The following is a 27584-nucleotide window of genomic DNA, read 5'->3' on the forward strand; positions in this document are numbered from 1 at the left end:
CCACGCCAAGGTTTGGCCCAAACCACAGTGTACAAGACAATCCAGTAACATCTAAATATGTTACCATTTGGGGGTTTTCTTGTTAGTGACCTACAACATTACCAGGACAGGGTTCTCAAATGCAGAGAAAGATCAAAAACACAGTGAAAAGGTGCTACTAAACTAACTACAGCATAACAGACGACCATCACTTGAGTTATTACCTGTAATGTAATACCAATGTCTGAATTTTTGACAGAGTAACATCCAGCAATAATAAGCTCAGAATTAAACAAATTTTTTGGTTCTAATTGAAAGAAGCCTGACTATTAACCACTCTTTTCAGCCAATTACAGAAATCATTCCCTAAAACCAAGTTACCAAAAACATGATAGGAGTGAGGAGTGAGTGGCTTGTGGTCTACAGTCTTAGAGGGAGCATTAAATTGCAGAGTAGTATTCCTAAACCACAACAGGGAGTAATATTTTATGGTTTATGAATCAGTTTGTTCTTTACTGATTTTCATCCTAAAAGGTTCTATTTAGAGCAAAAGAAGTTGAAACACTCCAGAATATATAATTCTGTAAAATCCATATGGATCTATGAAAAGTTAACTTATTACCATGAACCTTAAGTACAGACTGTCCAGAATAAGCACTGTCATCCTGTTTTCCATTATATTCCTACCTGCATGTTACAAACAGTGAGGAATCTGTGCAGTCTCTCCATGGTTCGGAAAATCTCATTAGAGAGAATTCCCTTTTGGCCACTGGAAATAATCTAATTTTAGCAGCATCACAAGATCACTCCCAAGAGCCACCCTGAACCACACTACATGAAAAATCTGCAAAGTCAAAATCTGTATCGTAAGGGAACAGGTACACCATGGCTATAATTAAGCTGTAGCTGTTACAAAGGTCTGAGTCCTTTCCTACAAGGGGAGGAGTTGTAGCAGCTTTTTTGACTACTGAAAAACAAAAATCATGTTTGGCAAAATGATCTGATGTCCTGGAAAATTATTTTACTCCATAGTTAAAGAAAAGGTAAGCTGTTAGCAGTTACTTTATAAGAAATGCTTGAAATAGACACAAAAATCATGGGTTTGGAGACGATACTAACAGAACATGAACAACCACGTCCCTGAATTTGAGAGATTAAGCTACAGCTTTTTCATACTAATAGCATCTCTTAGAAGATTGGGGAAAATAATTTCAAATATTTTCCATTAAGGGAGCGTTTCTGGAAAGCTCTTTGTGCCCAAGAAGAGAAGTTTAAAACCCCACTTATCCCTCTGCAGTCAGAATTTATAATAATCAATACAAAACATAAGAAGTATTCAAGTGTAGCCCCTTAGAACTTGAACATTTGCCTGACTGTAATTTTCAGCATGAGACAACACAACTTAACAAGCTCAACCAGATGTTTATTTTCATGTAGTTTTAGTCATTCCTTGACAGTAGGAACTGATTTATCTACATCCACAATAGTAAGGCAGTTGGGTCCTAGATCTCTCCCAGATTTCTTTTTTGACTTTACATTTTCAAATACACCAAATGGCAATTAGTGATGAAAACAAGGAACGGGAAAACACTCTGCAAGCAAATGCTACGAGTTTCACTAACAATTTCCACTTAAAAAATTAATTCTCTTAGATGGGATGAAACCAGAATTCAGTCTCTGGCTTTCATATGAAACTACTTGGAAGTCTACCACAGTACTCCAGGCCTCATATGTATCTTACAAACACTGCTGTGTATTGTGTATATGTGCCCTGACCCACATTTCAGGGCAGCAAAATTCAATTTTGTTTTAAATGCAATGAGGTCTTAAGTTAGTGCAACAAATAATTATAAGGAGTTTATTGGCATTAACCAAACCAGTATTGAAGAGTAACAATTGTATAGTAATATTGTATAACATTACAAATGTAAATTCTATAATATTCCCACCAATCAGGAAGCTACACATCAAAATACTAATTTTTTTAAGCAGCATAAATATGTTTTTTTGATCAGGACTGAGTAGGAAATGGTGCTCTAACAGAGCAAACCAGAGACCACCTAGGGTCCTTTAGGCAGCCAGAAGATTCTGAGGTACTATGGAAACAACAAGCCTAAAATGAAGGAAAAGCTCCCATAATAGTTTTTTTCTCTAACAACATTGCTCAAGTTCTGAAATCAGGGCCACTGCACACTGTGAATCAGCCCTGGACCTTCAAAGTCAATGGGTTTTCCCCATGTAAGGAATACAGCTAAATATATATTCTCTGCCAGTTGTTTGTATATAATTTCTGTATTTCCTCTAAAACATTAATTCCTCGTAATTGTATGCAAATAATCAACTTACAAAGGATGCTCTGTATTCTCATTAGATGAAAGGTCCTGTTGCAGATGACATTCCATTCTCAATTTAACCCAAAACACATTCAACTCAAAAGGAAATAAACCTACCATAAAGAGTAAAAATTTACCTTTAAGATTGGCCTTAAAGTCCAATCTTGGTTTATTGACAAAAAAAAAAAAACAACTTTGTTCCTCCTCACAAATCAGGTCCCCGAATCAGTTTAGTCTCTTCCTTAAGTATTGGATAAAATGATTCTATATTCTTTCACTCACATTAAATAGTGTAGAATTCATTTTTCTTAGGTGGCAAATGCTTTTAATGAACAAATGAAAATAGAATCACAGAATAATCTGGGTTGTGAGGGATCTCAAAGACCATCTCGTTCCAACACCTCTGTCACAGACAGGTTGTTCAAATCCCAATCCCACAGGGCCTTGAACATTTCCAGGGCTGGGGCACCCAGAACTTCTGTGGGCAACTTATTCCAGTGCCTCACCACTTCTCAGTGAAGAATTTCTTCCTCCCATTTCACCTATATCTACCCTGTCTATATAAAGTGAGAAGTGCAGGCCTTCTCTCAAAGCACTAAGTGGTACCATCAGTTTTTTCCATTTTTAATTTCCATTTGAACTTTTCAAAGTGAAAACCACTGATTTTTCAATCAAACACTGGTGCAAGGGTATAAATTATTTCCTATGTGTTAAACTTACAAAATAGTGTGTGAGTCACTTTGGGTCAAGACAGCCATGTCTAACCCACTACCATCCCGAAAGATAACTGCTTCTAAATGTTTAATTCACTCTTACTGTGGACAGTGCTGATAAAGGTAATACCTTTTTTCTCCTACAGCTCTCTCAAAGTCCCATTAAAAACACAGGACAATCATGAAGTTGTCCAACCATGTTCTCTAACTACAGACAAATATAAAACATTAAGATAAATCAGGAAAATTACTCTCTTCTTTAGCCTTGGTTACTGCATGGTTAGGTGTTACAATACCTGCAACAACCTAAGTGCTACCCATTAGGACAGAAAGTGGTGAATGACAAAGAATATTTATGTGCTTCTAAGAGCAGTGGGCTTCCCTTTTGTTCACTTCATGTGTTTGCACAGACACGAGATGCTGCAGACATGCATAAAAGTACCTCCAGATAAATCTAGGGTTAAAGGACATCAAAAAAAAAACCTTTAGATGAGATCAAGTACTTTGTTAGGAAAGACATTCTATTACTCTAAAAACATTAATTAAGTGTGCAGTTAACTGAAAGGCTGAGCTACTGAAAAAACACATTTGTGTTCTGCACAGTGTGCCACAGTGAGGTTGGACTTTCTGACAATCATTAGGGGGAAAATCAGCTCCGTATTTCACAGAGTTATAAGTGTAAACTTGAATAGAAAGAGATACAGAACAGTTTTCTGGTTTACTGGATAACCCGAGCCAATTTACAAGGGATACAGAGGTATCCTGTTATTATTTGAAGGGCATCATTGCAGTGCTTAATTTTAGCACAATAAAACAAATTAAATGCAATTTACAGGTCTTAGAAACCAGAAGGAAATAAAGATCACAGAGGGGAATATGGTGAAAAGAACAGCAATAGTCAATTGGAAACCTCACTGTACATGAAAAATCAGGAAAAACATTGAAAGAAGAGATATTAGAGAAATTAATTTTACCATCATGGTTCTCATCTATTTTTACATTATTAAAAAAATCCTCAATTACTGGAATACTGATTGCATTTCTTACTAATCACAAGACGATACAGATGATGCTCAGGAAGTCTCAGAATTTGGCCCAAACTTTGTTCAGTGTAAATGCTTGTAGACTTTAAGTCCAATCAATATGCAAATCATTGTAGCAAGGTAATTCTAACAGAGTTTTCTGGGAACAACAGAGCTGATTTAACAAAGCTGGAATGGACATTTGAAATTACAATCTCATCATCTACCACAGATTCCCTCCCATGCCTCTTGCAAAATTCGGTGTGACTTTTCTGGTTTCAGTTTTCAAATTCAACTTGATTCCAAAGGGCCGTGCTGTACAGAGGGGCTCGCTGCAGCTTAGGGCCTGACATACCCAACAAGTATTGGCATTCCAGACTGGGTAACAGGTGGCATCATTTGTTTTCTCAGAATTAGAGCTCTTCCAGTGTGCAATGGCTTTTAACACCCAGCCTTTCAGATCCACACGTCACTTGAGACTCTGCCAACCTTTCACCAGGAGATATGAAAATAGCCTTCACCACCAGTGCTAATGGAGCTTAAGCAAATGCAGAAAGCTTCAGCCCATCTCCTGCTGCAGAAAAGCTGCTATGATATCAAATGCAAGCATGCAGAGCGTACTGAAAGGCGACAATAGGCAAACAAGCAAAGAAAGTTATTCTTAAAAAAAAAAAATCTAAATGTACTCCCGTTGTCTCCACTTGTGTGAAGCTGGTGATGGATACTCAGCAAAATCAGAGTCTGACAGCAATTACAAACTCCTCTAACAAGAACTGAGGTTCTTAGGTGATTTCTAATGTAGTGGGAGGGCTCAGGGAACACGGAACACAAATCCAATGGAAACCAGGCTTCACAAAACAGCTTTTAATTAGGATGTTCTAATTAGATGCTGAAGAGACACACAATCATCCACAATTAATTCTACTCTTGATATGGCTTAGGGAACATCACAGCTAAGTCAGAAAAGACAGAGGCAGTTTAACACTTTAACTTTCAAACCTTAATCTTCAAAGAGGCAATGGAAAAACATTCCTTACTTTATACTTGTTCACTAAAGCGTCTCCCGCTACTGAAAACCAAAAAACTCATCTTGCATAATACCTGCATTTTAAACAATCCAGTCTTTATGACCATAATTAGATTCATTACATCTGCTGCAAAACTAGGCAATTAGTAGCTCTAATAAACTAGCCATTAACTTGTACTTAGAAACAACTGACTTTAATAGCAGCATATTTAATAGTTTAAAGGAATCATCACATTTGTCAATTAGCACTATCAATTTTTAATTAAATTATCTTTCCACAAGAGAAAAAAAAACCCAAAAAAACCCAGATGTTTCATTAAGTTTATATGGAGCAGAGAATTCTTCTGACTGAAATGCAATTTTTAAGGGCTCTATTGGCTAAACCAACATTTTGAGGTGTAAATGTTGATACGCAAGCTAAAGACAGAAAGAAGTTGCACAGATCTTCAGACAAAGGTCTTCTCTAAGGAGGTTTTTGTGGTCTTGCTAATCAGGAAAAATAGATTTCATGAGAAAAAAAAGCAGACGCTGTTGAAAAACTACAGAGGACTTTCAGAACACATCTATGAATCACAGAGAGATAAGGTGTCAATAACCAAAGAGGTTACTTACTCAGCAGATCGCATTGCAGTGAACACAAAGCAGTCAGTCAGTACATGTGACACAGAATCTGTGCAATGGTCCTCATTTTAACAGACAAATTGCACATCTTATAAGCAAGGCCATCAGGATTTGAGGCACTTCAGGCATTGTAGACTCAGGAAGATGAAAGTAAAGACTTGGCACTCTGAAGCTAACACATGCAGAATGTGATTAGTCTTTCCTGTATCATTGACTAAACCTTCTAATTAATCTGGAGGGCCTCACACAAGCATCAAATACACAGACTAACTAATACGGAAAGCAGACCATTTACTTCTCTATTAAACCTAAACAGGTGCAGAAATAAAGAAAAATAAAATCCACTTCTCATTAGCTCAGACATTCTTTTCCAATACTAAATGTTAAATCTCAGTAAGTCTTGACACTTCAGAGGTGCAGCATGTGGAAATAGACGCAGGTCTGAAGGATATTCCAGTGTACAAAAAAATTCCCCTTGTCTATGTAACGACTCACTTTGTGACTTGAAAAATTCCACTGTGAGCTCAAAAAGACATGTCAAACCAAAAGCACTGGCAAGATAAAGATGTCTCCTTTTAGGCAGCAGCCTGCAGTTAAAATCCAAAATCATCCTTCATGCCAAAGACTTCATCTTTCATACCAACAACCATCTCATCAATAATATCTGAACAGATAAAATATAGTCTCCACTTCCTTCTCAAAGAACAATATTACTACAATAATCTGACAGAGCTTGATTTATGAGATCACCTCAAGGAAGACTTCACTTTCTTCATCTGTACACAGATTTTACCAACAATTTAAAAGTACAAATAAGATAGTCAGACCTATTTAAGGATATAAGGAAATATGATTGACATTAGTTTGAACAGTGATTTGAGATATACAGGCTGGTAGCACTTCACCTATTGTCCTTAGGACAAAAGAACCTGCAGAGGTGATTGAAGGGATCCATCCAAGAATATAAAGGAGCACAGAAAGGCATTGTTGCATCAACTACTCAAGAGTTCAGAGGTAACCAAGTATTCTGCAGCCTTACACATTTTATACTTAATTTCTAGCCTATGGCTATATGATCCTACACACCACTGAATGACACATACATGAACTTCACTGAAAGGGTGATCAGACAGGAACCAGAACTGTCTGCCCAGTTCAAGAAACTGGAACAGCCTGTCCAGGAAAGTGGTGCTATCACCGCCATCCCTAGAAGTGTTCGAAAAATGTGTGAACGTGGCACTTGGGGACGTGGGTTAGTGCTGAACACGGCAGCGTTAGATTAACAGCTGGACTCGGTCTCAGAGGTCTTTTCTAACCTTAACAATTCTATGATTCATGCTGTACTCTTTCTTCACCTTATAGAGAGCATGAAGAAAATGAATCTGCTACCAGCAAGGCTTGTGGAGATTTCCCATTTCCACTTCATTTATGGTTTGCACTTAGCCCACAACAGCAAAGTCTGAGCTTCCCAATTTCCTGAATTCTGGCAGCTTTCTTCTTCCACTTCTCACTACCTTTGCTCAGCAAGAGATTTTTTGAGAACATCAGCAAGGAACTCTGCTTTGCCCCTAGCTATTAACACACAGTTCTAGTATAGCTTGTAAGTAATGAGAAACCACTGCAGGGAATTAAAAAAAAATGCCTTCAGTTGGGTTTCCAGCTACAAGAATAGCTGCAGTGTTTCCAGCCAACAATCCATCCACCACAGTGACCTTTTTACATAGGTAGATACCTAAAAAAGAGTAAGAAACAGATATGCTTATCCTATCACACTCCCAAACTCAAATTATTTTATGCTGAGAGGATTTCTTTAATCTGATTTTATGTGCTTTAAACCCATCACTTCATCTTTCTTCCATGTACCTTTTCCAGTCAGTCTCCCACTGAGTCCACAGAACCTTCTCAAGCACGCAGTGGCAGCACAGTGTTAAGGGAAATATCACTTTCCCCTGCCCCGAGCAGGGCTGAAGACAGCCCCAGCCTTAACAGCAGGTGCTCACAATCAAAGGGCATTCCTCATCACATAACCTGTCCCTGCCAGGCAGAAAGAACACTTCCCACTAAAAAAGTCAAACCCTGGCAATTCTACCTGCCAGGGGTGGATTCCCACTCCCAGCAGAATCTGCAGAGAATTCACCTCTCAAGCTGTGCTCTTCTGAAGTTTCCGAAAAGCTGTTTCACAGGAATTACAAAAGACTCCTGACAATAGGGACCTCTCACCAAGTCTCAACATTTTCTTGTAGAAGTCACAAGAATTTAAGGAGGTACAAGACCACAGGTTTTGTCTTCTGACATCGTGAACTACCCTTACCCTGAAACCGCTAAGTATTTTGCTGAAATTAAAAAGATTTAAAGCAAATACTTGGCATAAGAGGTTACAGCCCACCCTGTTAACATTTAGGAAAGTAATATGCAATTTTAAAACAAGAACCAGTTCTTTAAAGTGCCAGATGCGATTAAATATAAATGCCATGGCTTGTATAAGCTATAAAGCACTGAGAAAGTACCACTTTCCAAACCGTTTCATTTGCTGAAGGAAGCAAACCCAGCAGTAAGAAGTGAACCAATTACGTTGCCTAGAATTAGAGATGAATAATTTTATAACAGCTACTACCAGCACCAAGATATAAATTTCACTGCCTGCAGAGACTGAGTTCAAGAGAACTAACTCATGAAATGAAAGACAAGATTAAATTGGGCAACAAATGTGCTCTACAGAGGGAAGTTCTGTATTTTAAAAAGATAATGTCTGAAAACTCCTTTCTCTTCCCCCACAAGAATCTGTTCCATATTCCAAAAAATCCACTGGACTAGTCTGGCTGCGTTGGTTTTAAAACAGCAGTGAGGACATGGTAATTTAATTTTACTTCAGTAATGTTTATTTCAGCTATTTTAACACTATTTAGTCAGTTCTGGTGTATCACATTTAAAAATACATTTGTATTTGCAAATACACTACATAACTGGCAGAGAGTATTTACACACATACTTTGTGATAGTGCACAGCATAACTCCTGAAAATGAAACAGGAACATATTTTGGTATGTTCATAGCCAGTGCAGATACAAACAGTGCTTCCTGATCCATCACTGGGAACCCTCCCACAGACCCCCTGCAGCCAAAGCTTTTACTTGTTTAGAAACAGAATAATGAAAACAAGCAGGCTGAGCTTGGATAGAACTGAATTCTCCTAACAACACTAACTTTGACAGACAAGTAGACAGAAAAGGGCGTAACTGCAACACAGTTTATGGTAAGTGTTGTATTGATCTCAGTGAGGCTGTTTGTATGAGCACGAGCACAGCTATTTACACAAACCTGTGCAAATAAATCAGGCTTAAAGCACTTCCCTGTACTTCTGCTGAAGCACTGCTCACAGACACTGCAACAAACTAAAGCAGTCACCGAAAGCAAAAAGAAAGGAATCACCAACTGAATAAATACAGGTTAACTATCAAATTTCAGCAGCATTATTCTAAACATAACAATTAAATGCAATGAATTCTACTTGAGAGATTGCCCTGGTACCGGGAAAGAATACTTTTAAATTTTATGTGCAGCAAATTATGCACTGTGCCATTCATATTTCAGAAGGATTTTTACATGGTCAGAATATAAAACACAACAAAACATTCTGTGATGTGCCTTTCAGAGCCACAAAACAGCCTGTAAAAAAGGAACTGCATGCATCCTTTAGTACTTCAGCACCACATTCAGCAGTAACTTATAATCATGGTGCTGGGCAGTACAAATATTAACTCACTCATGTATCTAATAACTAGAACAGATAATGCAGTAGCTATATCAGCCATAACAGTCAAAATGTATACAGTCCTGAACGAAATTAGAGCTTCCTAGCTCTAATATCTGACCTGGCATATCAGAAAAAAATATTTTAAAGTATACAAAAAAAAAGATCAAAATTTTACTCCAGTTAAGAGCTTTTGCATACAAAAGAAAACCCCACTGTGCAGGATCATTACACAAAATATTAGATGTTACCTGGCAGCCTAAGTTGCTCTAGCTTTGTATTCAAGGTACAAATAACTTCTACCAGTAGCACACATTACCATTCAAGTTTTCTTTACCTAAAAATTTTTTTTTGCATTTTTGTATTGAAGAAAAAGAATTTTCTGTCCCTCTTAAGCCACAGGTTTCACGTTGTTTCACCAAGCTTCACTGCAGGTTTGAGCCACTGAAGCTTCACCCTTGAAGTGGCACACCACCTCTCACAGATCAGGCTGTATTGAAAGAAATAAATTCCTTCAGAATTCAAAACAGCGCTCTTGGAAAGTTTGCCAGAGACTATCCAAGACATTTGCAAAAAAATAAAATCCAGAATAACATTTAAATCATTTGAACATCACAAAACTACTTTTACACTACAGATTGACTGACACCTCATGGAATTTATCTTCTGTTGATTTTGTCTCAAAAATTATTTTTGAAAATAGCCCTGCAAGAAAGCAAAAATTAGAACTGTAACCACACAGCATGACAAGTGCTTCTTACAACAAAGATGTCTCAAATAAACCAAAATAAGCCACCATCAGCTTGACTGAAATATCCTTTTTCTAAAATCTAGTATACAGCAAGAAGGAATGGATCTGGTTAAGAATAGGCTGGCAGCACCAAGGCACAGTTTAGACAACCTTCTTCTCCCACCTAGTGGCAAGAAGCATAAAGAACAAGGTCTTTGGGAATGCAAAATAAGATGTTTTCAAACACCAGCCCTAAAGAGACTGACTGACATTATAAGGAGGATTGAGCCACGTACAATTCCGGTTCTCATGTTTAAGTTCACAAGTAATGAACACACTATCATTATCATGCAGAACAGAGTTTGTTTTGTCATTTTCCTCCTGTCATCAAAAAAAAAGGAGGCACAGTTCAGGAAAGACAGACTACAACTGGCCCCCAGTACTTACAGTTCAAACAGACACTTAAAGCTCAGAAACACAAAAGTGAACCAAAAAAATGGCTGCATGCTGTAACGTGGGCCCTGAATAAAGTCTGTATGAAAATTTCCATTTTCTGGAGCACCTAGCATTGCATTTTGTACTGCAAAGACAATGGTTTTACTTTAAATTACTTATTTAGGGAAAGTAATCTATTTCCCTCCAAGTTCATCATTTACATCCAAAATCAAATCTGAAGCAGTCAGTTTGAAGTAAGAATAAGCATGAGATGAATAAAATTTTTTATTTACTGTCCTTTACGTAAAAAGTATCATTCCTCATATGAAAACAATCTTTGTGAGAAAAATAGTACACCCATTTTGAATCTTTGCACACACTTTTTTGACAAAGTTTTTTAAATAAAGTCTAAAAGTTTTGCAAAATGACATTTTGGTTTTGACTAAAATTTTCAAAGCAGCTTTGAGACGTCAATGTCTAGATAATACTTTAATCAACATTTATTCAATTATTCAGTATTTCAGACTGATGCCATTCTATAGAAAACTGTACATGGATAGAAGGTAGAAAAGAAGCCAAACAACTGAATGTACAATACTTACAATTTTCAACAGATGGCACTTTACAGCAAGGAACCTACATTGTCTAATTAGAAACAGAGCAACAGCAATTGGATGGCTGAGTGCACTGACACGCCAAAGCCTGCCACAGAAAAAGTGTAATATCTTCAAATCTGAAAGAACAGTTCTATAAAACTGGAACTACAAGAGGGAATCTAAAGCTACACAAAAACTGCAAAGTAACATTCTATCTCAGGTATTAACCACACTGAGATATTCTCCACAAAGGTGGAACATTTCCACCTTCTTTGCTTCTCAGGCAGAACTTACAGCTAAAAAAGCTGAAAGACAGCAAAGAAAATAGGACCATCAGAATGTGTTTATTACTGCATACTAGCAAGGATCTGGTTAGTGGGCAAGCTTCACATTTTCTAAGTTAATTTGTATAAGATGAAATCAGCAGCCACAATCAAGCAGCAACTGCTACCTATGCTAGACAACAAAAAGGAACGTATAATTTGTAAATCTTTTGAGGGTTTACGGATAAGATGTTGCCAGCTAAGAATATTCACTATTTTAAAATGACTCATGCCTATACATAGAAAATATACATCTAGAGTATCTCCAGCCCTCAGTGGCATGCAAAAAAAAAAAATTCTCAGACATCTGAGACTAATTCTTAAAGTGATGTGACAAGTCTTAGAAAAAACCCACTTCTGTATGCATACAACTATACCACAAGATTTTACTAAGCATGATTTGTCCCAGAAACTTCACCTGAAAAATACATAAAACCTTTTGTAAATCTATCCTCTGCACCTAAACACCATTAGAAAGCCCACACAGATGTCTGTGAGACAGAATAATTTCCCCCTTTGGCATTAAGCAAGAGAAAACTTCAGGCACAGGAACAGACAGGAAAGGGCAGTGTTATACCTCTTGCAGGACAAGTACTGAGCTTCCAAAATCCTTGATACCTACTTTTTTCTCTGTTCCTGAACAAGGCATTCTTCCTCCTGATTATAAGCAAAAAAATCGAGGCACATAAGGATCTCATTCAGCAGTCAACAAACAAACAAGCAGCAGTGAAAATACAGCAGCAATGCAGCAACTCTTGGAAATCAGAAGATTTCAATCCAGGTATTGGCCTTGTCAGACTTCTGAGCTCTCATGAAAACACAGCTGCAATTTTAGCACATTTTTCCTCCTTCACTGGCAGCAACAGATTCATCCCTTGCACACATGAAAAACTCCATACCCAGATGGATTTAAACATAAGCCATTCATCCATTTAGAATCAACAGATCCACATGCTTTGCAGCGGATTTCCAGACTGATCCATGATTTCAGCGCGAAGGAAAGCCTTGCTAATCTGGTATCTACAACCTCTGCTCAGAATGAGGAAGCTGTTGTTTCCATACAGCTTCAGCCAACTTCAACATTACAAAAATTTATGCCTCAATCCATTCACTTAGTGAGAGATTTCCATATATCTGATTCAGGCTGCTTCCAGTCTTCTCCTGTCAGTTCTTTCAGGTTCAAGTCTTTGAAAAATTCCAAACGATGACTGCAAACAAAAGAGAAATAAACCAAGTCCTAATATTTTACTACTTTTGTAGTAATCTGTAAGAGCAAAGACAAACAGAGTAATGAAAGCAGCAAGGAACAGTCTCTTCACACAATTTCATCTGCTACCAACATCTGGAAAAGACAAGGGGGAGATTTTTTTTTGAAAGGGGTACTATAAAATAATTCCTTCTTGAGAAGTATTACATCTATTCTCCAGTTTAATAGAGAGAAATAAAAATATCTGTTTGTCACAGAACACTGATAATGTGTTTTATCAGCAATTCCTCAGATTTTTTTTAAATATACAATTGAAGAAGCTAAATTTTTCATAAATAAAGGCAATAAATGGTAATTTATTTAAAATTTACCCTGCCTCACCATAACTGTATGTTGTGTGACAAGTTTTGTAAGAACTACTGCGTCCTCTAGAGCTGGTTCATTTATACAAAATGCCCAGGAGTAACAGGCTTTATCAGATCATCTCAGCCTCACATCCAAAGGAAAAAAAAAAAAAAAGGCTCAAAGCACAATTTAAAAATCCAAATTCTCTGGTTTTTTCCATTGATACTGGGTATCCTTTAATTATACTTTTTTAGTTTAGTCTGCCTTTTCAATTTTTTCCATGGCATGCAACCATCTGTAGAGGTGAAAGCTTTTAGAACAGGAGGGAAGGAGCAGAAGAGATTTACTGGAAATGCAGCTGCTGAAATTATCACTAAATGGCACTTCAGGAGGAGCTGAAGTCAAGAAGGAAAAGCAGAACAACCTACCCATGATTTAGATGAGGAGGGTGAGAAAAGCAGATACCAATGGGATTGAATGCATCATTTTTTATACATCTAATGTGGAAATCAAGCACTAATTGCAGTGCCACACTGCTTTCTACCAAGTACAGCACCAGAGCTAAGTACTATAATAAAAATACTAGGGGCACTCAATCCAAAAACCAGATTAGCTTTTTTAAGTATTCCAACAATAGTGCAACCATATTACGGAAGAACTCATTTTACACTTACAAATCTGGTTCCTGTCCTTCCTGCAGTTCGTGTGGAGGCACAGGATAAAGTGCTTCATATTTTCTCTCTTCTCCTGAGCCATGAATTGCAAAGGCATTGAACTTGTCAGTGCATGGTGGAAAATAACTCCAGGGAAGAAGAGCTTTACCCTCCCATTTGGTTTTCATTCTGGTCACCTCAAACTCCAAAGGAAGTTCTTCCTGTTAAAGGAGGGAAAAGAAAAAGGAAAAAAAAAAAGAAAAAAAAAAAAGGTATTGACCATCTTGTGATCAGAAAGTCAGTAAATAAAAAAATAAAAGTAATTATGAATGTACTTGGCCACTTACTTTCCATGCTTTTCTTCTGCCAGAAAGAAGCAGCAGTAAGTACTGCCCATGGCTGTCAAAGAATCAGAGCACAAATTTCCTAAAATTATGTCAAGTTATTAGTGCATAATACCTCCACAAATACATATGTTCCCCATACTGAAACAATTTCTGTGTCTAGTCTCCCGCATAAATTTATCTCACAAGCATTAGAACTGCAAGTGTAAATTAAATTTTGGGACTTTTTCAGTGCTGTACTTACGGACAAAGCTCAACTTCTAAATACTGCTCAGTTCTGTCACTCAGAAAGAATGCTTCTACAACTGAAAAAAAAAAAGAAAAAAAACCCAAGCTGTCAGTATTTTGCATTAACTATTTTGTAATATCCTGAGATCTTCATTTCCCATTAACACAACCCAATTTTCATGGGTTTTGGCCTGTGCCATGCCAGAGCCTGACTTGCTATTGACATGTACGAAGTAACTATAACCCAAATACTCAAAATATTGTGCTACAAATCAAACTTCAGGAGCTGTTAATTGCTACAATCACAAAGAGCTTTAAAAAGTACTGTACTAACTTTATTAGCTTTATCAATTCCAGCTTTGAAAACAGTTACCTTGATGCAGCAGGAAAATAAGGGAAAGAGAATCACATATTCAGAGCAGGGCACACACCCCATAACTAAAACTGTTAAATCTCAGAAGTAAAAAGAAAGCATTTAGCTCTTAAATGGTTTTTCCCTGTAGATGGGTATTTTGGACAGGGGATTACTGTTCCAGGTGTACTTGAAAGCCACATATTACATTTGAATCACATTTCAGGAAAACAAAGTAGAACTACAGTGGTGTTTCTCATGTAAATTTACAACGGTGCTCCTCACAGCAAATGGAATTATTAGAAAACTTTAATAAGAATTATGATTTATTTTTACTTAAGCATATGTGCTATAGTAACACCAAAGAGATGCAAAGAATGCTAATACCATTTCAGTAGAGCTTGAATCAGAATAGCTCAATAATCAGGAAGTGAAGAGATGTTGGAAATATTCAATTCTTGCATTACTCAAAGCAATGGGTAAACATGACAGTATGGACAGGAAAGGAGAAAACACCCAGCACTACTAAGAGAATTTTCCCCATTTCATTTGGGTACAATTATACTGAACTGCATTTCATGAGGTGTAATTTCTGTGTTTCACACCTTCCTATTCCTCAAAGGAATTTTGGAAAAACAATTAAAACCCTGTACTTATGGAAAGCAAAACTGAATCTGTCTTTAGGATTTCACTTCTCCTTCCACAAGGGCATTTAAAAACCATATATATATATATACATATATACCACTAAATTATTTTGATATTCAAATATCTCAAGCCTCTGATAGTGCATGAGTTATATCAGTAACCCAAATAGTAAGACTGAGTGCATATACTATTGACAGGATCAGGAAGTCAACTTCAGAATTATTGAAATCAACCCAGATCACTGAACTACAGTTTTGGGTTTTTTTTTTTAAAAAAAAAAACAAAAACAAAAACAAAAAAACAACCATCAGAGACTCTTTAAAAAAGACCAGGGATATCAAATACAGAACATCAGTGTCTACAGAAGCCAGATACTTTTGCAGAAGAGTCACACTTACCCTCATAGTCCCACAGTCCACCAAAAGGTTTCCCTGGCTCTCCAGGTGGTGCTGGAGGGTCATTAAAGAAAGGAGCATGAACTTCCATCAGTAATCCTGCATTATCCGGCCTCAGCCCAATTGTAACCGGCTCATGGCTCACAGGCAAACCATCCCACGTGTGTTTAATTCTAAATTCCATCTTGAGATACTACAAAAAATGAAAAAGGAAAGTTCTGTCAAAGATCTCAGATTCCAACTCCGCACGAACTGCCATTTGGTTGCCCAGGAAACAAAAAACACACACACATTGGTATAAATTCAATTATCAAATCGTGTTTTTAGACATCAGAAGTGAAACATATTAGCTTTGTAAAAAAACTAAATGAACAGTTACATAAATGCTGTTTCTCATAGTTTTTATACCCGCAGGGTTACGAATGATTCTCAAGTCTCATTAAGCTTAAGGCTTTTCAAACATACATCTAAAGAAATACCTTCCAAAACCACCAGAAGTATTTATCAAGAGAACAGATAAACAAAACAGTCTCCACTACATGAACTGAAGAGGATTTAGTAACATCAGAAAAACAGACTGAGGGGAAAACCTTTAATGTCTGAGACACAAGAAAATGAAGCAACTAACTGAAGCTTTCATTTGCAGTCACTGCAAATAAGCCTTTCCTTAAACACTTCCAGGGACGGCGACTCCACCAACTCCCTGAGCAGCTCGTTCCAAAGTCCAACCACCCTTTCTATAAAGAAATTATTCCTAAAGTCCAACCTGACCCTCCCCAGATGCAGCCTCAGGCTGTGTCCTCTCCTCTTATGGCTGGTTCCCTGGCAGAAGCGGCCGATCCCCGCCTGGCTGCAGCCTCCGACGGGCAGCTCCCAGAGGGCTCCGCACCGCTCCCGCTTCCCCGCTCTGCCTCTCCGGCCACGCACTGATTTTTTTCCTGAAGGGAAGTTTAAACGCCTCAGCGCCCATCTTTAACCCACAACCCCGTGAAGGAAAGTTTATAACCGGGCATTTCTTTCGCTTTCGCCTCCGCCTCAGCGCCGCTCCACGTCCGCTCCCCACGTGACGGGGGCGGTGCTGGCGGCCGGGCCCGGCGCTGGGGGGGGGCGGCAGCGGCCGGGCCCGCCCCGGCCCTCGGCACTTGTGGGGCTCCGCCGCGGGGCCCTGGAGCGGGCCGTGGCTCCGCTGGTAGCGGGGCTGCGTCCTTCCCAAGCGGCGGTGCTGGCACCGGGGCTGCGGGAAGGCAGCGGAGGGGCGGCTCTCCCCGCCGCCCCCGCCCCGGGGCACCGGCGGGTGAGGGGAGCTCCTGCCGCCGCCTTCCGCTTCCCTCCCCGCCAGCGGCCGGACGAGCGGCTTTTCCCCCGGGGCTTCGTGGAGTTTGTCTGGGGAAAGCTCGGAACAAGGCACGGCCGGGTGAGTGTCGGTAGCGAGGGTTTGTATTCCTTAGCAGTGAGGGTTTGTATTCCGTAGCTTTCCCAGCGTTCGCTGCAGCGAGGAACAGCATGGGTGATGCTTTTAGTTAGCTAAACACCGGCAATTAAAAGCTGCTAATGAGGGTAATGGCCAGAAACACATGCGGTTTTGTGTGAATGCCTCTCTAGTTATGAAACCACGGCGTTTCCAATGCTTTGCTCACACTTGAAAGCTCTTTTGCCAGTTATTCGTGAAATTTACGGACTAAAACCGATATTTTAAATTATGTGTTTCTTGATGGGTTTAATATAGCTTAATCAGAGCCATAATCAGAGCACATCTCAATTACTCACCAAGAAAATAACTGGCCAAAACAATTTGCTTCTGCCGGGTTTGTATTCCCGTAAGTTGGAGATGGGGTAGGTGCGTGTCCCGAGGATTGTCACTGTCCCTCATTAGTGCTGCAGGAAAACTTGGCAGCACAGCAGCGAGACCAGGTCACGGTGCATGCAGTGTTTGCAGCTGTGCATCGCTCAAACCGCAGAATTTCACTGGTACCAAGTTTCATGTGGCCAAAGGTGAAAGATTTCCAATTCCTGATTCCAAGGATTTCAGTAGCTGAAATGCTTCTGTCTGAGATAGCTCAGTCATTATGGTTCAAAAATCTGTGTCTTTCTGGAGCTTTGCAAGAGTATTTATTACACTGTGACGTGAACAAATTATGTTTTTTCAGATATTGGAATGTTGCCTTTTCATATGTATTTATTTTGGCTGTAGCTTATTTTATAAGTTTTTAGAATCTAAGTAGAACTCAGACTAAAATTTATACATTTTCACAGGAGCTAAAAGACAGATTTGAAGTTGGCTTCTATGCCAGCTGAGCCCTGAGTTGTTTTAGGCCTACTTTGAGCCTGATACATGGATTGATGTTTCTCTTGCTTCACAAATGTGAAATCAAAGTTCTAAAACACTGAATATTTCTAATATATATGAAAGAAGATTCTCTAAGCAGTATTATATTTAATGTTGTAGAGTGCTTGTTTTGTTAAATATGTAGCTGTAAAGAAAGTTGAGTTTTACCTGAATGCTTTTTGAAGTCTTAGTAACCAGACCTACAAATAATAATCCTCCATTCCATTACATACTTTTGTGATACATGCCAAACTTTTTTCAGAATTTATTTAATGCTTTAGTGTCTAAAGGGAGCTTCTGTGAGTGATGCTTAAAATATGTCCCTTTTTTGCACCTATGGCATCTCACACTTGCATCCTATGTCTTGTAGGGGCAGCAGCTTTCCCCTTCCTGTTTCTTGACATTCCTTTGCTGTCACCTCCTTTCTATCCCCACTGTCTTTTCCCTGTATCCTCCTTTAGAAGTTTAAAAAAGAATCATGGGATATGTATCAAGAAAAATAGACAAAAGTTGTTTAAATCAAAACATAGTCATTGCATTCCCAAATTCTTTTTTCTTCTTTGTTACCCGTTCCAGTTACAAAAGTGTTACTCAGATTCTTACAAAACAGATCAAAAGTATTTCTTAAAGAAAACAGAATATGAAAGGAATGGAATTCATTATTATTGTTATTATTACAATTCCTGTAGGTTTTTTCAAGTCCTGTGGTTTTTTTTAAAACAGTTGTGCTAAATAGAATAATTTTAGAAGCTAATTATTTTCCCCCTCAAAGTATTATATTGTTAGAAGTGTTTCTGACTGCCAGTCCCATTTGTGTAGTCAGAGGCCTGTAGATGATAGCCATGATTCTCAAACGTGGTGTTTTTCAGATAAGAGGCTAAAAATGGCACTTGGACACTATGAAACCAATGAGGTTCTGAGAGCTACTGATGAGCAGGTATGTGATGCAGGGGTAGGAGTAGTAAAAATTTTTTCAATGATGTTTTGTGATAAACAAATTTCCAAATATGGAGTACAGCTCACTTCAGTGTTGTCTGGCCCTGTTTTGAGTCCATCATACAACATAGCAACAGCAGAAAAAAACTACCCTGGCAGTGAATTATGGTATTTTTGGTGCATTTCTAAATGTTTTGTCCTTGAAAGAGCCCTTGATTTGTAATTTAGTATGCTTTTTCACTTTCATAGTCTTCCCTAATCTAGGAGATTGGTCTCATGCAACTTTTTGTGCTGGGTGTACCATAAGCCTGTCTGAAAGCTTGTGCAGAAGCTAGAACTTCAGCACCTTCCTGATGCTGAGATGCATGGAAATGGACCAAGTACTTACAAAAACCTATGGTTGTTCTTTTAAGATTGAGTTGATTTTCCCTCACATGTAATTATACTTTAGATAAGAGCATGTCCAGGAAAAAAAAAATCCTTATTTTTTCATATTGGACCAGCACTCAAGGGTTTTTGATCATAAACCTGAAAGTGATTCTGTGGCATATTTTGTACGGACAGTTTTGGGTTTCATATAAAAATTTAAATCTACCTACATGTATGTGCAATGACTGAAGAGTAGATTATTATTCCATTACAGGAGCATGCCCATGTTGGTGATGGAGCATCAGGATCCAGGATGATGGACCAAAGGTAACCGATTCCTAACGCTAAGTGGGAGTACTGCAGTGTTTTTGAAGGAAATTGTCATGCGCTCATAGGAATGTAAATATCCAGGTGAACTGGCTCTTGTGGACACATGTCTGTAGAGGTGTTACTGTAAAAGTTGTTTTTAGGTGGTATTGTGTTTATTCAGAAATTAAATTACTTTGCTTCCACAAGCTGTAAACTAAAGGATGAGAGATGAATGAAGGAATTCTCCTGTCTAAATTTTGTGAGAATAAACAAAAGTTCCGGTGAGATTGCACTGATCTGGATACCATGGGTAACTGCTGTCTGTTGAGATTGGGGGATGTCTTTAAAAATGCTTTTCTGACACTCTTAAACTAACAGTTGTCTATCAGTAAATGGTTTCATGATCATGATCTTCTTACAAAAACAACCCAGCTTTTCTTCTTAGCTTTTAATATAGAATTTTCAGAGAATTGCTATCAATTATGAAAAGATTAAGAGGGAAAAAAGCATAGAATTAGACCTACACTGTTCTGCATTGTCTTGTAGGCCACTCTGCTATTGTATGTGAAAGCAGCAATGAAATCTAATTTAATATTTGGGATTCTGTGTGGATCTGTGAAATATTAATGTTGTATTAATGGTCATTTACACTGTCCCATTATATGTTCCACTTCTGTTATGTAGGACCCTTGCTGTTAATGATCATTATTTAAAAGATTAAATTTGTTGATTTGATTCTGAGGAATGTTGAGCTTGGAACTCAAGAAAAGTGACTGTTCTGGCCTCTAGATTAAGGACTCTTTAAAACTAGTTAATTATCAGAGCATTTCAGCATTTACAAAACTGATTCTGAGCATGTTTTTCAACTTCTTAGCTTGTCAGCTCTAGTCACAGAGTATGGTAAACGCGTGGCTGAAATGAAAGAGCAGCTGCAGCTTTATCAGGTATGAGCATTGCTAACATTTCAGACTGGGTCTTCATTTAGTGGTGTGAATAGGTAGGGCACTAGTTTTTGTCATGTTTCACAAAGACTGCAGGCTGCCTCAAGGGGGTGAATGGAGAGCTTTCTGTGAAAACGTTGGGAGATTGTCCATATTGCAACAGTGTAATCCTGGGTGTTGAGGTGCAGTGGAACCATCCTCCTTTCAGCCACGTGAAATGAAAATTTTTAATGCTTCATGGCACGACTGAAAATGAAGTGATATTAAAACTTGTGGCATAGAAAGAAATTCTTGTTTCTGATCTTCATGCAGAAGTTACACGTTGGTTTTGGTTTAATGCACTTAATTTGTTTGATCTGTCCATCATACAGATTTTGCAAATAGTCTTCAAGCTTGATCAGTTTCAGAAGGCAGCAGAAGCACTACGGCTTCCTTGCACTAGTCAACAAAACAGCCAGTTTGATTCATATAACTGGAGTTTCTCCTCAGTTAAAACTAAGTTTAACCAAGCTTTCGTCAAATGCTTGCAGCATGAAAGATGAGTTATCTACTCTATCCCTAAAAACTTGAGTTCATTAAAAATCAATCTGTAAGAGCCATGAGAATTTCAAAAGGTTGAGTTTAACATCTGTAATAACTTCTAAATGCTGAGATGTAACAGGACTTGGCAGCTGTTAAATTCAAGTGGCATCCTGCAACTTGCCTTAGAAAAGAAATTACTTTCATTTGCTGTATTATGCTGAATTAAATTGTCCATCATTTACAGTGTCAGTCAGAAATACAGGATGGCAGGGCTACCAGAGTTTGTGTAACTTAAATGAGTGCTTACTCTTGCATGTCTTTGTGTCAGGCACAAATGGGTGAGATGACGCTAAAATTGGAAGAAGTCACCAAGGAAAATGAAAGGTAAATAATTGCCCTGTCGTGTTGCTACTACTGTTTCTCATGATTTCTAGACATTAAAAAGCCTTTTTTTCTAGGACCTTGAAATCTTTGAAATCTTCTACTAAGTAGATTCAGGATCCTAATGTTAGAGTCTTTATGTGCTTAATACAGGTTACAGCACCAGGTATAGGAGATTTTACAATGTCATGAAAAGAACTGGATGTGAAACTATTTCAAACTGTCCATTTTGTTTATAGAACATAGATACAAATTTGACTTGGAAGGAAGTAGTATGTGCAGGTGGTGCAGTGTATTTCAGTTGTCAAAACAATCCCTTTTAAAGAAATGCCTTGCTGAACTTAGTTCACTGAATTTCAGGCTGCATGCAGAGTTGAAAGAGCCTCTTGAGAAGCAACTGGAGGCTCTTCCTTTTGTGCATCTGGAAACTGATATTCCTGCAGATGAAGGCACAGTGAGAGCCCTTCAAGAGCAACTACAGCTGGAAAAGCAAGTGTGTGATATTAAATATTTATATTGCTTTGTTTCTCTTGTTATGCCTTGGCAGATATGGGGAGGCTGTTTTATTTCTTGATTCAGAAATCATTTGGTCAGAGTTCCTTGAGGCTGTTTTGAGCTCCTCTTTTACTTAGACTTGAGGAAACTCCTTTCCCAGATTCATAAAATATTCTTTAATAATAATTTGCATCAATAATTTTACCTAGTTGACTTGATCCGCGTGTTGAACTCATGATCAGCAACTCCATTAAATATTTTGTTGAATTCAAGCCTTTTGTAGTAACTTGTTGTTTTAATCAAAACCATTGTAATGTGATATGAGGAGGGAGTATAGAGTATAGAAAATAGTATCTAAACCTGAAAATCAAGCGAATTTTGTTCAGTTTATTAAAATATATAAATTGTTCTGTATGATTAAGTTGGATTTGACAGATGAATTTTGTTAATTGAATAGTATCTATATTGTAGGCCTACGTTAAAGAACTGTCAAAGTTTGAGCTCTTAAAAAAAAAGGCAAAAAACTGGAATTTGAACTTCCAAGCATCTATTTTTCTGCACATGAATTTAAATTTAAAAAAAAGTGCAAAGAAAAGTAATGGCATTTCTTCAAAATAGAAGTTAAGACCTGTCTTTTTAGACAATGATAAATGAAGGCAAATGTGCTATAATAGAATATTGTTCTGTAAATTAGGAAAAAGACCAAGCAGTTGAGCGCTGGCAGATGTTGTCACTGGAGCACGATCGACTTCAGCAGCAGTACCAGGAGTGCCTGACTAAAACACAGATTCTCATGAGCGAGAGGAAAAAGCAGAATGTAATTTTCTTTTATTTTTGTTCTTTTTTTTTTTTTCATATACGCATATATATGTGTACACAAAATGTGCATGTAAATAATTCTGTGTTTGAATTGCATGGTTGGAAGTCTTCAGGACAGTAAAACATCTGAAAAAGTTGCTTAAGATTTCTGAATTCTGAGGTGAAAGTCTTTCTTTATCTGCTCTCCTGTGTTTGAATAGTTGAAGAAGCAGTCACCATTTCCTGTTGTTATTCAGTAAAGAAGTAAACAGGTGAAAAATCAAGTTCACTAGTCTTTGCCTAATGCTAGCTTCCATTTAACAGCCTGTTGCCCTTCTGCTGTGTCTGGGGAAGGCCTTTCAGGAAATTCTTAGAAAAGCAGTTCTGCTCTGATGAGCTATGTAAAAGATGTTCAGTGTGTGAAGAACTAATAGAAACTTGATGTATTTATGTACTTTTCTACATGTATTTCTAGGAGAGAACCTACACATTCTTTTAATATTTCTATTTTCAAACACACTTGACTTATGGACACAGCTTCAGCTCATCTCAGAAACATTTTTTCACTGATTTTGGTTTTTTGTGGTATTAAATTCACCTTGGCAATGTGATCTTCTCTGAGAAACAGGATAAGTGTCTTTGCAGCTGTTGTACTCTGTCAAGTTCCATAATTACTTCAATGAATAGTTAAAAGGACTCTTATCTTTATGTACTTCCAGCTTTCTGCTCCTGTTTCTTCTGTTAGATTTCTTGTCTTGTATTGTCAGTTTCTAATCACATACATACTAGAGTACAGAGAGTCATTGGTAGCTGATGGAGGGTTTAGGGCTTCCAGATTCCATTTTTTATTAGTAACTAAATTTTTGGTGCATTTTAATGCCACCATGACAGGAACAAGGCTAAGCAGCCTTTTATTCTTAAAGGTTACTGGTCTCCCAGAGAAAACAGCTCTCCAGTTTATTTTAGGTTTAGCTTTCAATGAAGCAAACAGCTGTCAGAGGTAAATGGAAATTGGTAAGATCAGGTAGAATTAGAATTGGCAGAAGGCATGGAGGAGAGGTGGGGAATCATAAGGACTGCAGTCCTTATGTATAGTAGTCCTTAGTATCCTACTAAGAATGTAGTAGATAAGGGAGTGGCAGGAATAGGTTTCTAGTATATCCTTGGCCTTGAGACTGATAGCACAATTAGAAGATATTTCAGCTCAGGGACTTAAGTCCTGTCTCTGCTCTGAAGAGAGAGAAACATCTGCATGCTGCAGATGGTTTTTCTGAGTTGTGCTAGTTCTCCAAGAATGATAGAGTTCACATGCAGAGACTCAAGAACTTAACTGAGCATTTTTTATTTTTTTTTATTCACACAAGACATCCAGTATGGCAAAGAGCAAATTAAAATGTCCATAACAGGCATTTTTTAATTAACGGGTACATCTCTGTTTACTTTGCTTAGCAAAAATGCTTGCAGTAGCATCACAGTCTGTGTGTCTCTTTAAAAGCACTGCTCATGTGTACTCTCATGTTTTGAAAATAAGTGCATGTGAGTTTTGGAAGGAGGCAGTTTGTGACCCAGTGAAAATTAGATAGGTCGATAGTTAATCTAATTTTGTGGGGTATGAGGTCAACAGCCAAAAACAACCTAGCTGAAATCTATGAAGACACACTGAATTTCCTGCTACATGTATACTTGGTGTTTTTTTTAATGTTTTCAGTTGACTATGAAGCTTTTCTAATTATTCACTCTTTCTGACTATAATGATTATAAGAAACTGAATTCTCTTTTTAGGATCAACTGACTAGCTTTCAGCAGCTGACTCGCCAGCTGCACATGGCCAAGGAGAAAATAGAATTGGTGAGTAAAACCTTCTGAACAGTGAACCACTAACTTATTTATTTTCCTACTAGACTCTCAAACTACAAAACCAAAGCAAAAAGGCCTTTACACATACCTGGTGTCACTCAAATTTGCAAACTTCTCCAGCAACCAGGGAGCAGTGATGGCTTTATTCCTGAACTCCAAACACCAAGTCAAGGTGGTTGAGAGGGCAGCTTTTAATTTTCCGTGAGCTCTTTCCTTTACACTTTCAGCTGAATTACAGTATGTGGCTAGTGTACTTCACACATTCAAAAACTTCTTTCACAAAGGAAACATTTTTTGAAATTATGCCCTCTTGCATGTGATAGCTCTGGCACATTTTTATCCATTCCTGTTTTGGTACTGCTGTCTTGAGTGTCTTTGTCACCTTTATGCACATTTTTCTGAGCTCTAATAACCTTCGAGAGTGTTATCCACATCACTGTGAGACTTTTTAGTTAATAAGCTTTAGCCTAGGCCTTCCAAACTTGACAGGCAGTTTTAGTAGAAACTGTCAAGTAGCTTTTTGCTGAAAAATTGAGGTGAAAGAGGGGGTGAAGTTCTTGACTGAGCAGCTTTGGTTTTGATTCCTGTATGATTTTTTTTTTTTTTTTATGAGTGTTTGCTTTGAATACTGGAGTGCAAAAACACTCTTAACCTACTCTAACAGTCCACTCTTGTTTTTTTAATCACTGAAATTTTTTTTCTCACATCAGAGAAAAGAACTAAGACAATATTTAAGATAATCCATTTGTTTGCATTATCCAAAAAAACATTTGGCACCATCTGTTACCAAAAGGATGAAGATGTCATGGGATAAAGCAGCAAGCCCTTTTTTGAACTAACAAACTGAAAAATAGGAAGTGAGGAGGCACATTAATTAGTCACGTTTTTTATTGTGATAAAGCAGCTGTGTTTCCTAGATGTGCTCAGGTTGGAATTGTTCAGCATATTTATGCATGCTCTGGAAATGAGATTCAGTATTGAGGCAAGAGTGTTCACTGCTGATGTTAAAATATTTAGGGTAGTAAAAACTGAAGTAAACTGCAGAAATTTGCAGAAAGTTCTCTTTGATTATCTGAGTTCATTTCATCTGACATTTTGTTGATATTAATGAAACCAAAATAATAAATGTGGGCAGGCAAGATGGGGTTTTTACTTTGGGTACTCCGTAAGGGTCTTGAAATGAGCTGTTAGCACTCAGAATAGATATTTTAGAAGTAGGAAGTTGTGGACATGATTTTCTGAACCTGAGAGAGTTTCAGGCTCTCAGTGGCTGATCTGTTTCCCATGGCAAAGTCTTTTGGGAAACTTTTCTCTCTCAAGGACGGTTGTGTAAATAAGGTTTTGGTTCTCAAAACAAAGACACGGATGTTCTGAGAGTGTTTTTCTCTTGTCCCACCAGTGGGATGAGAGTGGTACAAGGAACTACACCTATCAGGTTCACCTGTATCAGAATACCTTATAAAAATGGTTGAAAACCCTGAAATAAAGTTTTTTTTGCATCCTGAAGATAAACCTCGGCTGCTTGTGCTAAAGAACCCTTGTTTCATATTCGTGTCCACTAGCAGCAGGAAGTGCCTGAGAACAATTATTAGCAACAGTCAAAAAAAGCAAGAAGAACATTAGCAATTAATAGGAGAGGGAGAGCAAAGGAGAATGTTGTGCATTTTGAGTGCTGCCTGCCCTTGTGGTCATCTTGACTATCTCGGTGTAAGGCATGTGTAAAATGTATAACATTTTCAACACTGTAACAAACATGTTACAAATATCTTTTTATTTCACAGACCAATCAGCAGTTTCTGAAAACTGTGACAGAACAAGATGTGGATCTAGAGAAGCTACGAAAGCAACTGAGGTATAAACCAGGCAGATTTAAAAAATCTTTTCTATAGCTTTTCCTAATCTGCTGCTGTGTGTGCCTTGTTGTACTACAAGCTAATTTGTAATAGTTATAATGGTTTCAGTGACTATCTCTGAAGTTTATTAGATATGATTAGTGTCTAACAAATAGACACTAACATATTTCCAGTTAGTTTTGTTTTATTCAGCTTTTCCCTGAAACAGTCAACATTTGACCTTTGATTTAAATGAAGAAAAAAATGTCAGTATCACATCACAATTGATTCTGAAGATAGGCTTAGAATAGTGTCCTCAAAGCCCAATTAGTTACATGGTTACTCATTACAGTTCTGAAATTCAAACGTTCAAACAAGCTTCCAGGTTTTAATTTTTTAAATAAAATTTGTTTTCACCCCTTATCAACAAAGATCTCTAAACCATAGGCTCTCTGGAAGTTAAAGGTAAAAGAAGTGTCAATTGCATTCCTGAAGTATATCAAGGAAAAGGAGAAATAATTATATTAAATAATTATATTAAATAATATATGAAATAATTATATTAAATAATGAAAGTTATTTCATGATTATTTGTGTTTACAGCTGAAGTCTATTCAATGCCAGTTTACTGTGTCTGTTTACTCTTTTAACTAGTGATGGTTGATGTCAAATTAAAATTTTATTTCATTCAACAGTGGATTTATGAACTGAGAGTAAAATAAGAAATTCAGTCATTATCCATCTCTAATTACAGACACTGATTATGCTCACCTTCCTCTCAGATCAGCCTAAAGTCCTTGCACCCCTAAAAACAGTGGTTTACTCCCAAAGTTAATGGCAGCAGCTCTATCTAGCTCTAAAAAGTGCTGCAGTGTTTCTCCAAGAAGTCTGGATATTTTCACCAGTTGCTTCTATAACATGAAGATGTAGTCTGCATGGATTATACAGCATATGGTGCAGATACTTCTAATCCTTTGGGATGTTTTTAATAGTTCTATGTGATTTATGGTAATAGAGTACTAAGTCAGGAATGCAAAAGTAGATTTTTTAAAAAACCAACTTGTGTGTTAGAGAATTGAGGTTTAAATTAGGTTTGTATGGCCTGGATACAGCACA

The 27584-nt window shown here is 37.6% G+C and overlaps 2 protein-coding genes across 7 annotated transcripts in view; one reads left to right on the forward strand and one right to left on the reverse strand.

Moving 5' to 3' along the window:
- The window catches only part of C6H4orf33 (chromosome 6 C4orf33 homolog), a 37369-nt gene extending 20610 nt beyond the window's left edge, over positions 1 to 16759 (reverse strand). The window contains exons 1-6 of one of the 6 annotated variants that reach the window (XR_015772819.1): positions 16469 to 16759; positions 15706 to 15895; positions 14324 to 14384; positions 14083 to 14134; positions 13757 to 13956; positions 12153 to 12738 (exon numbers count right to left, since the gene is read on the reverse strand). Coding sequence is in view for 5 of the 6 variants with exons in the window: in XM_014254748.2 (XP_014110223.1) it covers positions 12639 to 12738; positions 13757 to 13956; positions 14083 to 14134; positions 14324 to 14384; positions 15706 to 15886 (594 nt within the window). In the remaining variant the exon portion in view is untranslated. Of the gene's footprint in view, positions 1 to 10878; positions 12739 to 13752; positions 13957 to 14082; positions 14135 to 14323; positions 14385 to 15705; positions 15896 to 16468 lie in introns of those variants that run through there. The other 5 variants (XM_014254748.2, XM_088057098.1, XM_088057096.1 and 2 more) reach the window with 5 other exon arrangements.
- Positions 16760 to 16800: 41 nt separating this feature from the next.
- The window catches only part of SCLT1 (sodium channel and clathrin linker 1), a 29889-nt gene continuing 19105 nt past the window's right edge, over positions 16801 to 27584 (forward strand). Inside the window, exons 1-9 of the mRNA XM_014254785.2 lie at positions 16801 to 17116; positions 18898 to 18965; positions 19608 to 19660; positions 20517 to 20586; positions 21434 to 21489; positions 21847 to 21979; positions 22676 to 22798; positions 24562 to 24627; positions 26418 to 26488. Coding sequence (XP_014110260.1) covers positions 18912 to 18965; positions 19608 to 19660; positions 20517 to 20586; positions 21434 to 21489; positions 21847 to 21979; positions 22676 to 22798; positions 24562 to 24627; positions 26418 to 26488 — 626 coding nt within the window. The 5' untranslated portion in view covers positions 16801 to 17116; positions 18898 to 18911. The remainder of the gene's footprint in view (positions 17117 to 18897; positions 18966 to 19607; positions 19661 to 20516; positions 20587 to 21433; positions 21490 to 21846; positions 21980 to 22675; positions 22799 to 24561; positions 24628 to 26417; positions 26489 to 27584) is intronic.

Source organism: Pseudopodoces humilis, chromosome 6 (genome assembly GCF_049639895.1).
Source record: "Pseudopodoces humilis isolate 2021_Gansu_Grassland_sample_001 chromosome 6, ASM4963989v1, whole genome shotgun sequence".
NCBI lineage: Eukaryota > Metazoa > Chordata > Aves > Passeriformes > Paridae > Pseudopodoces > Pseudopodoces humilis.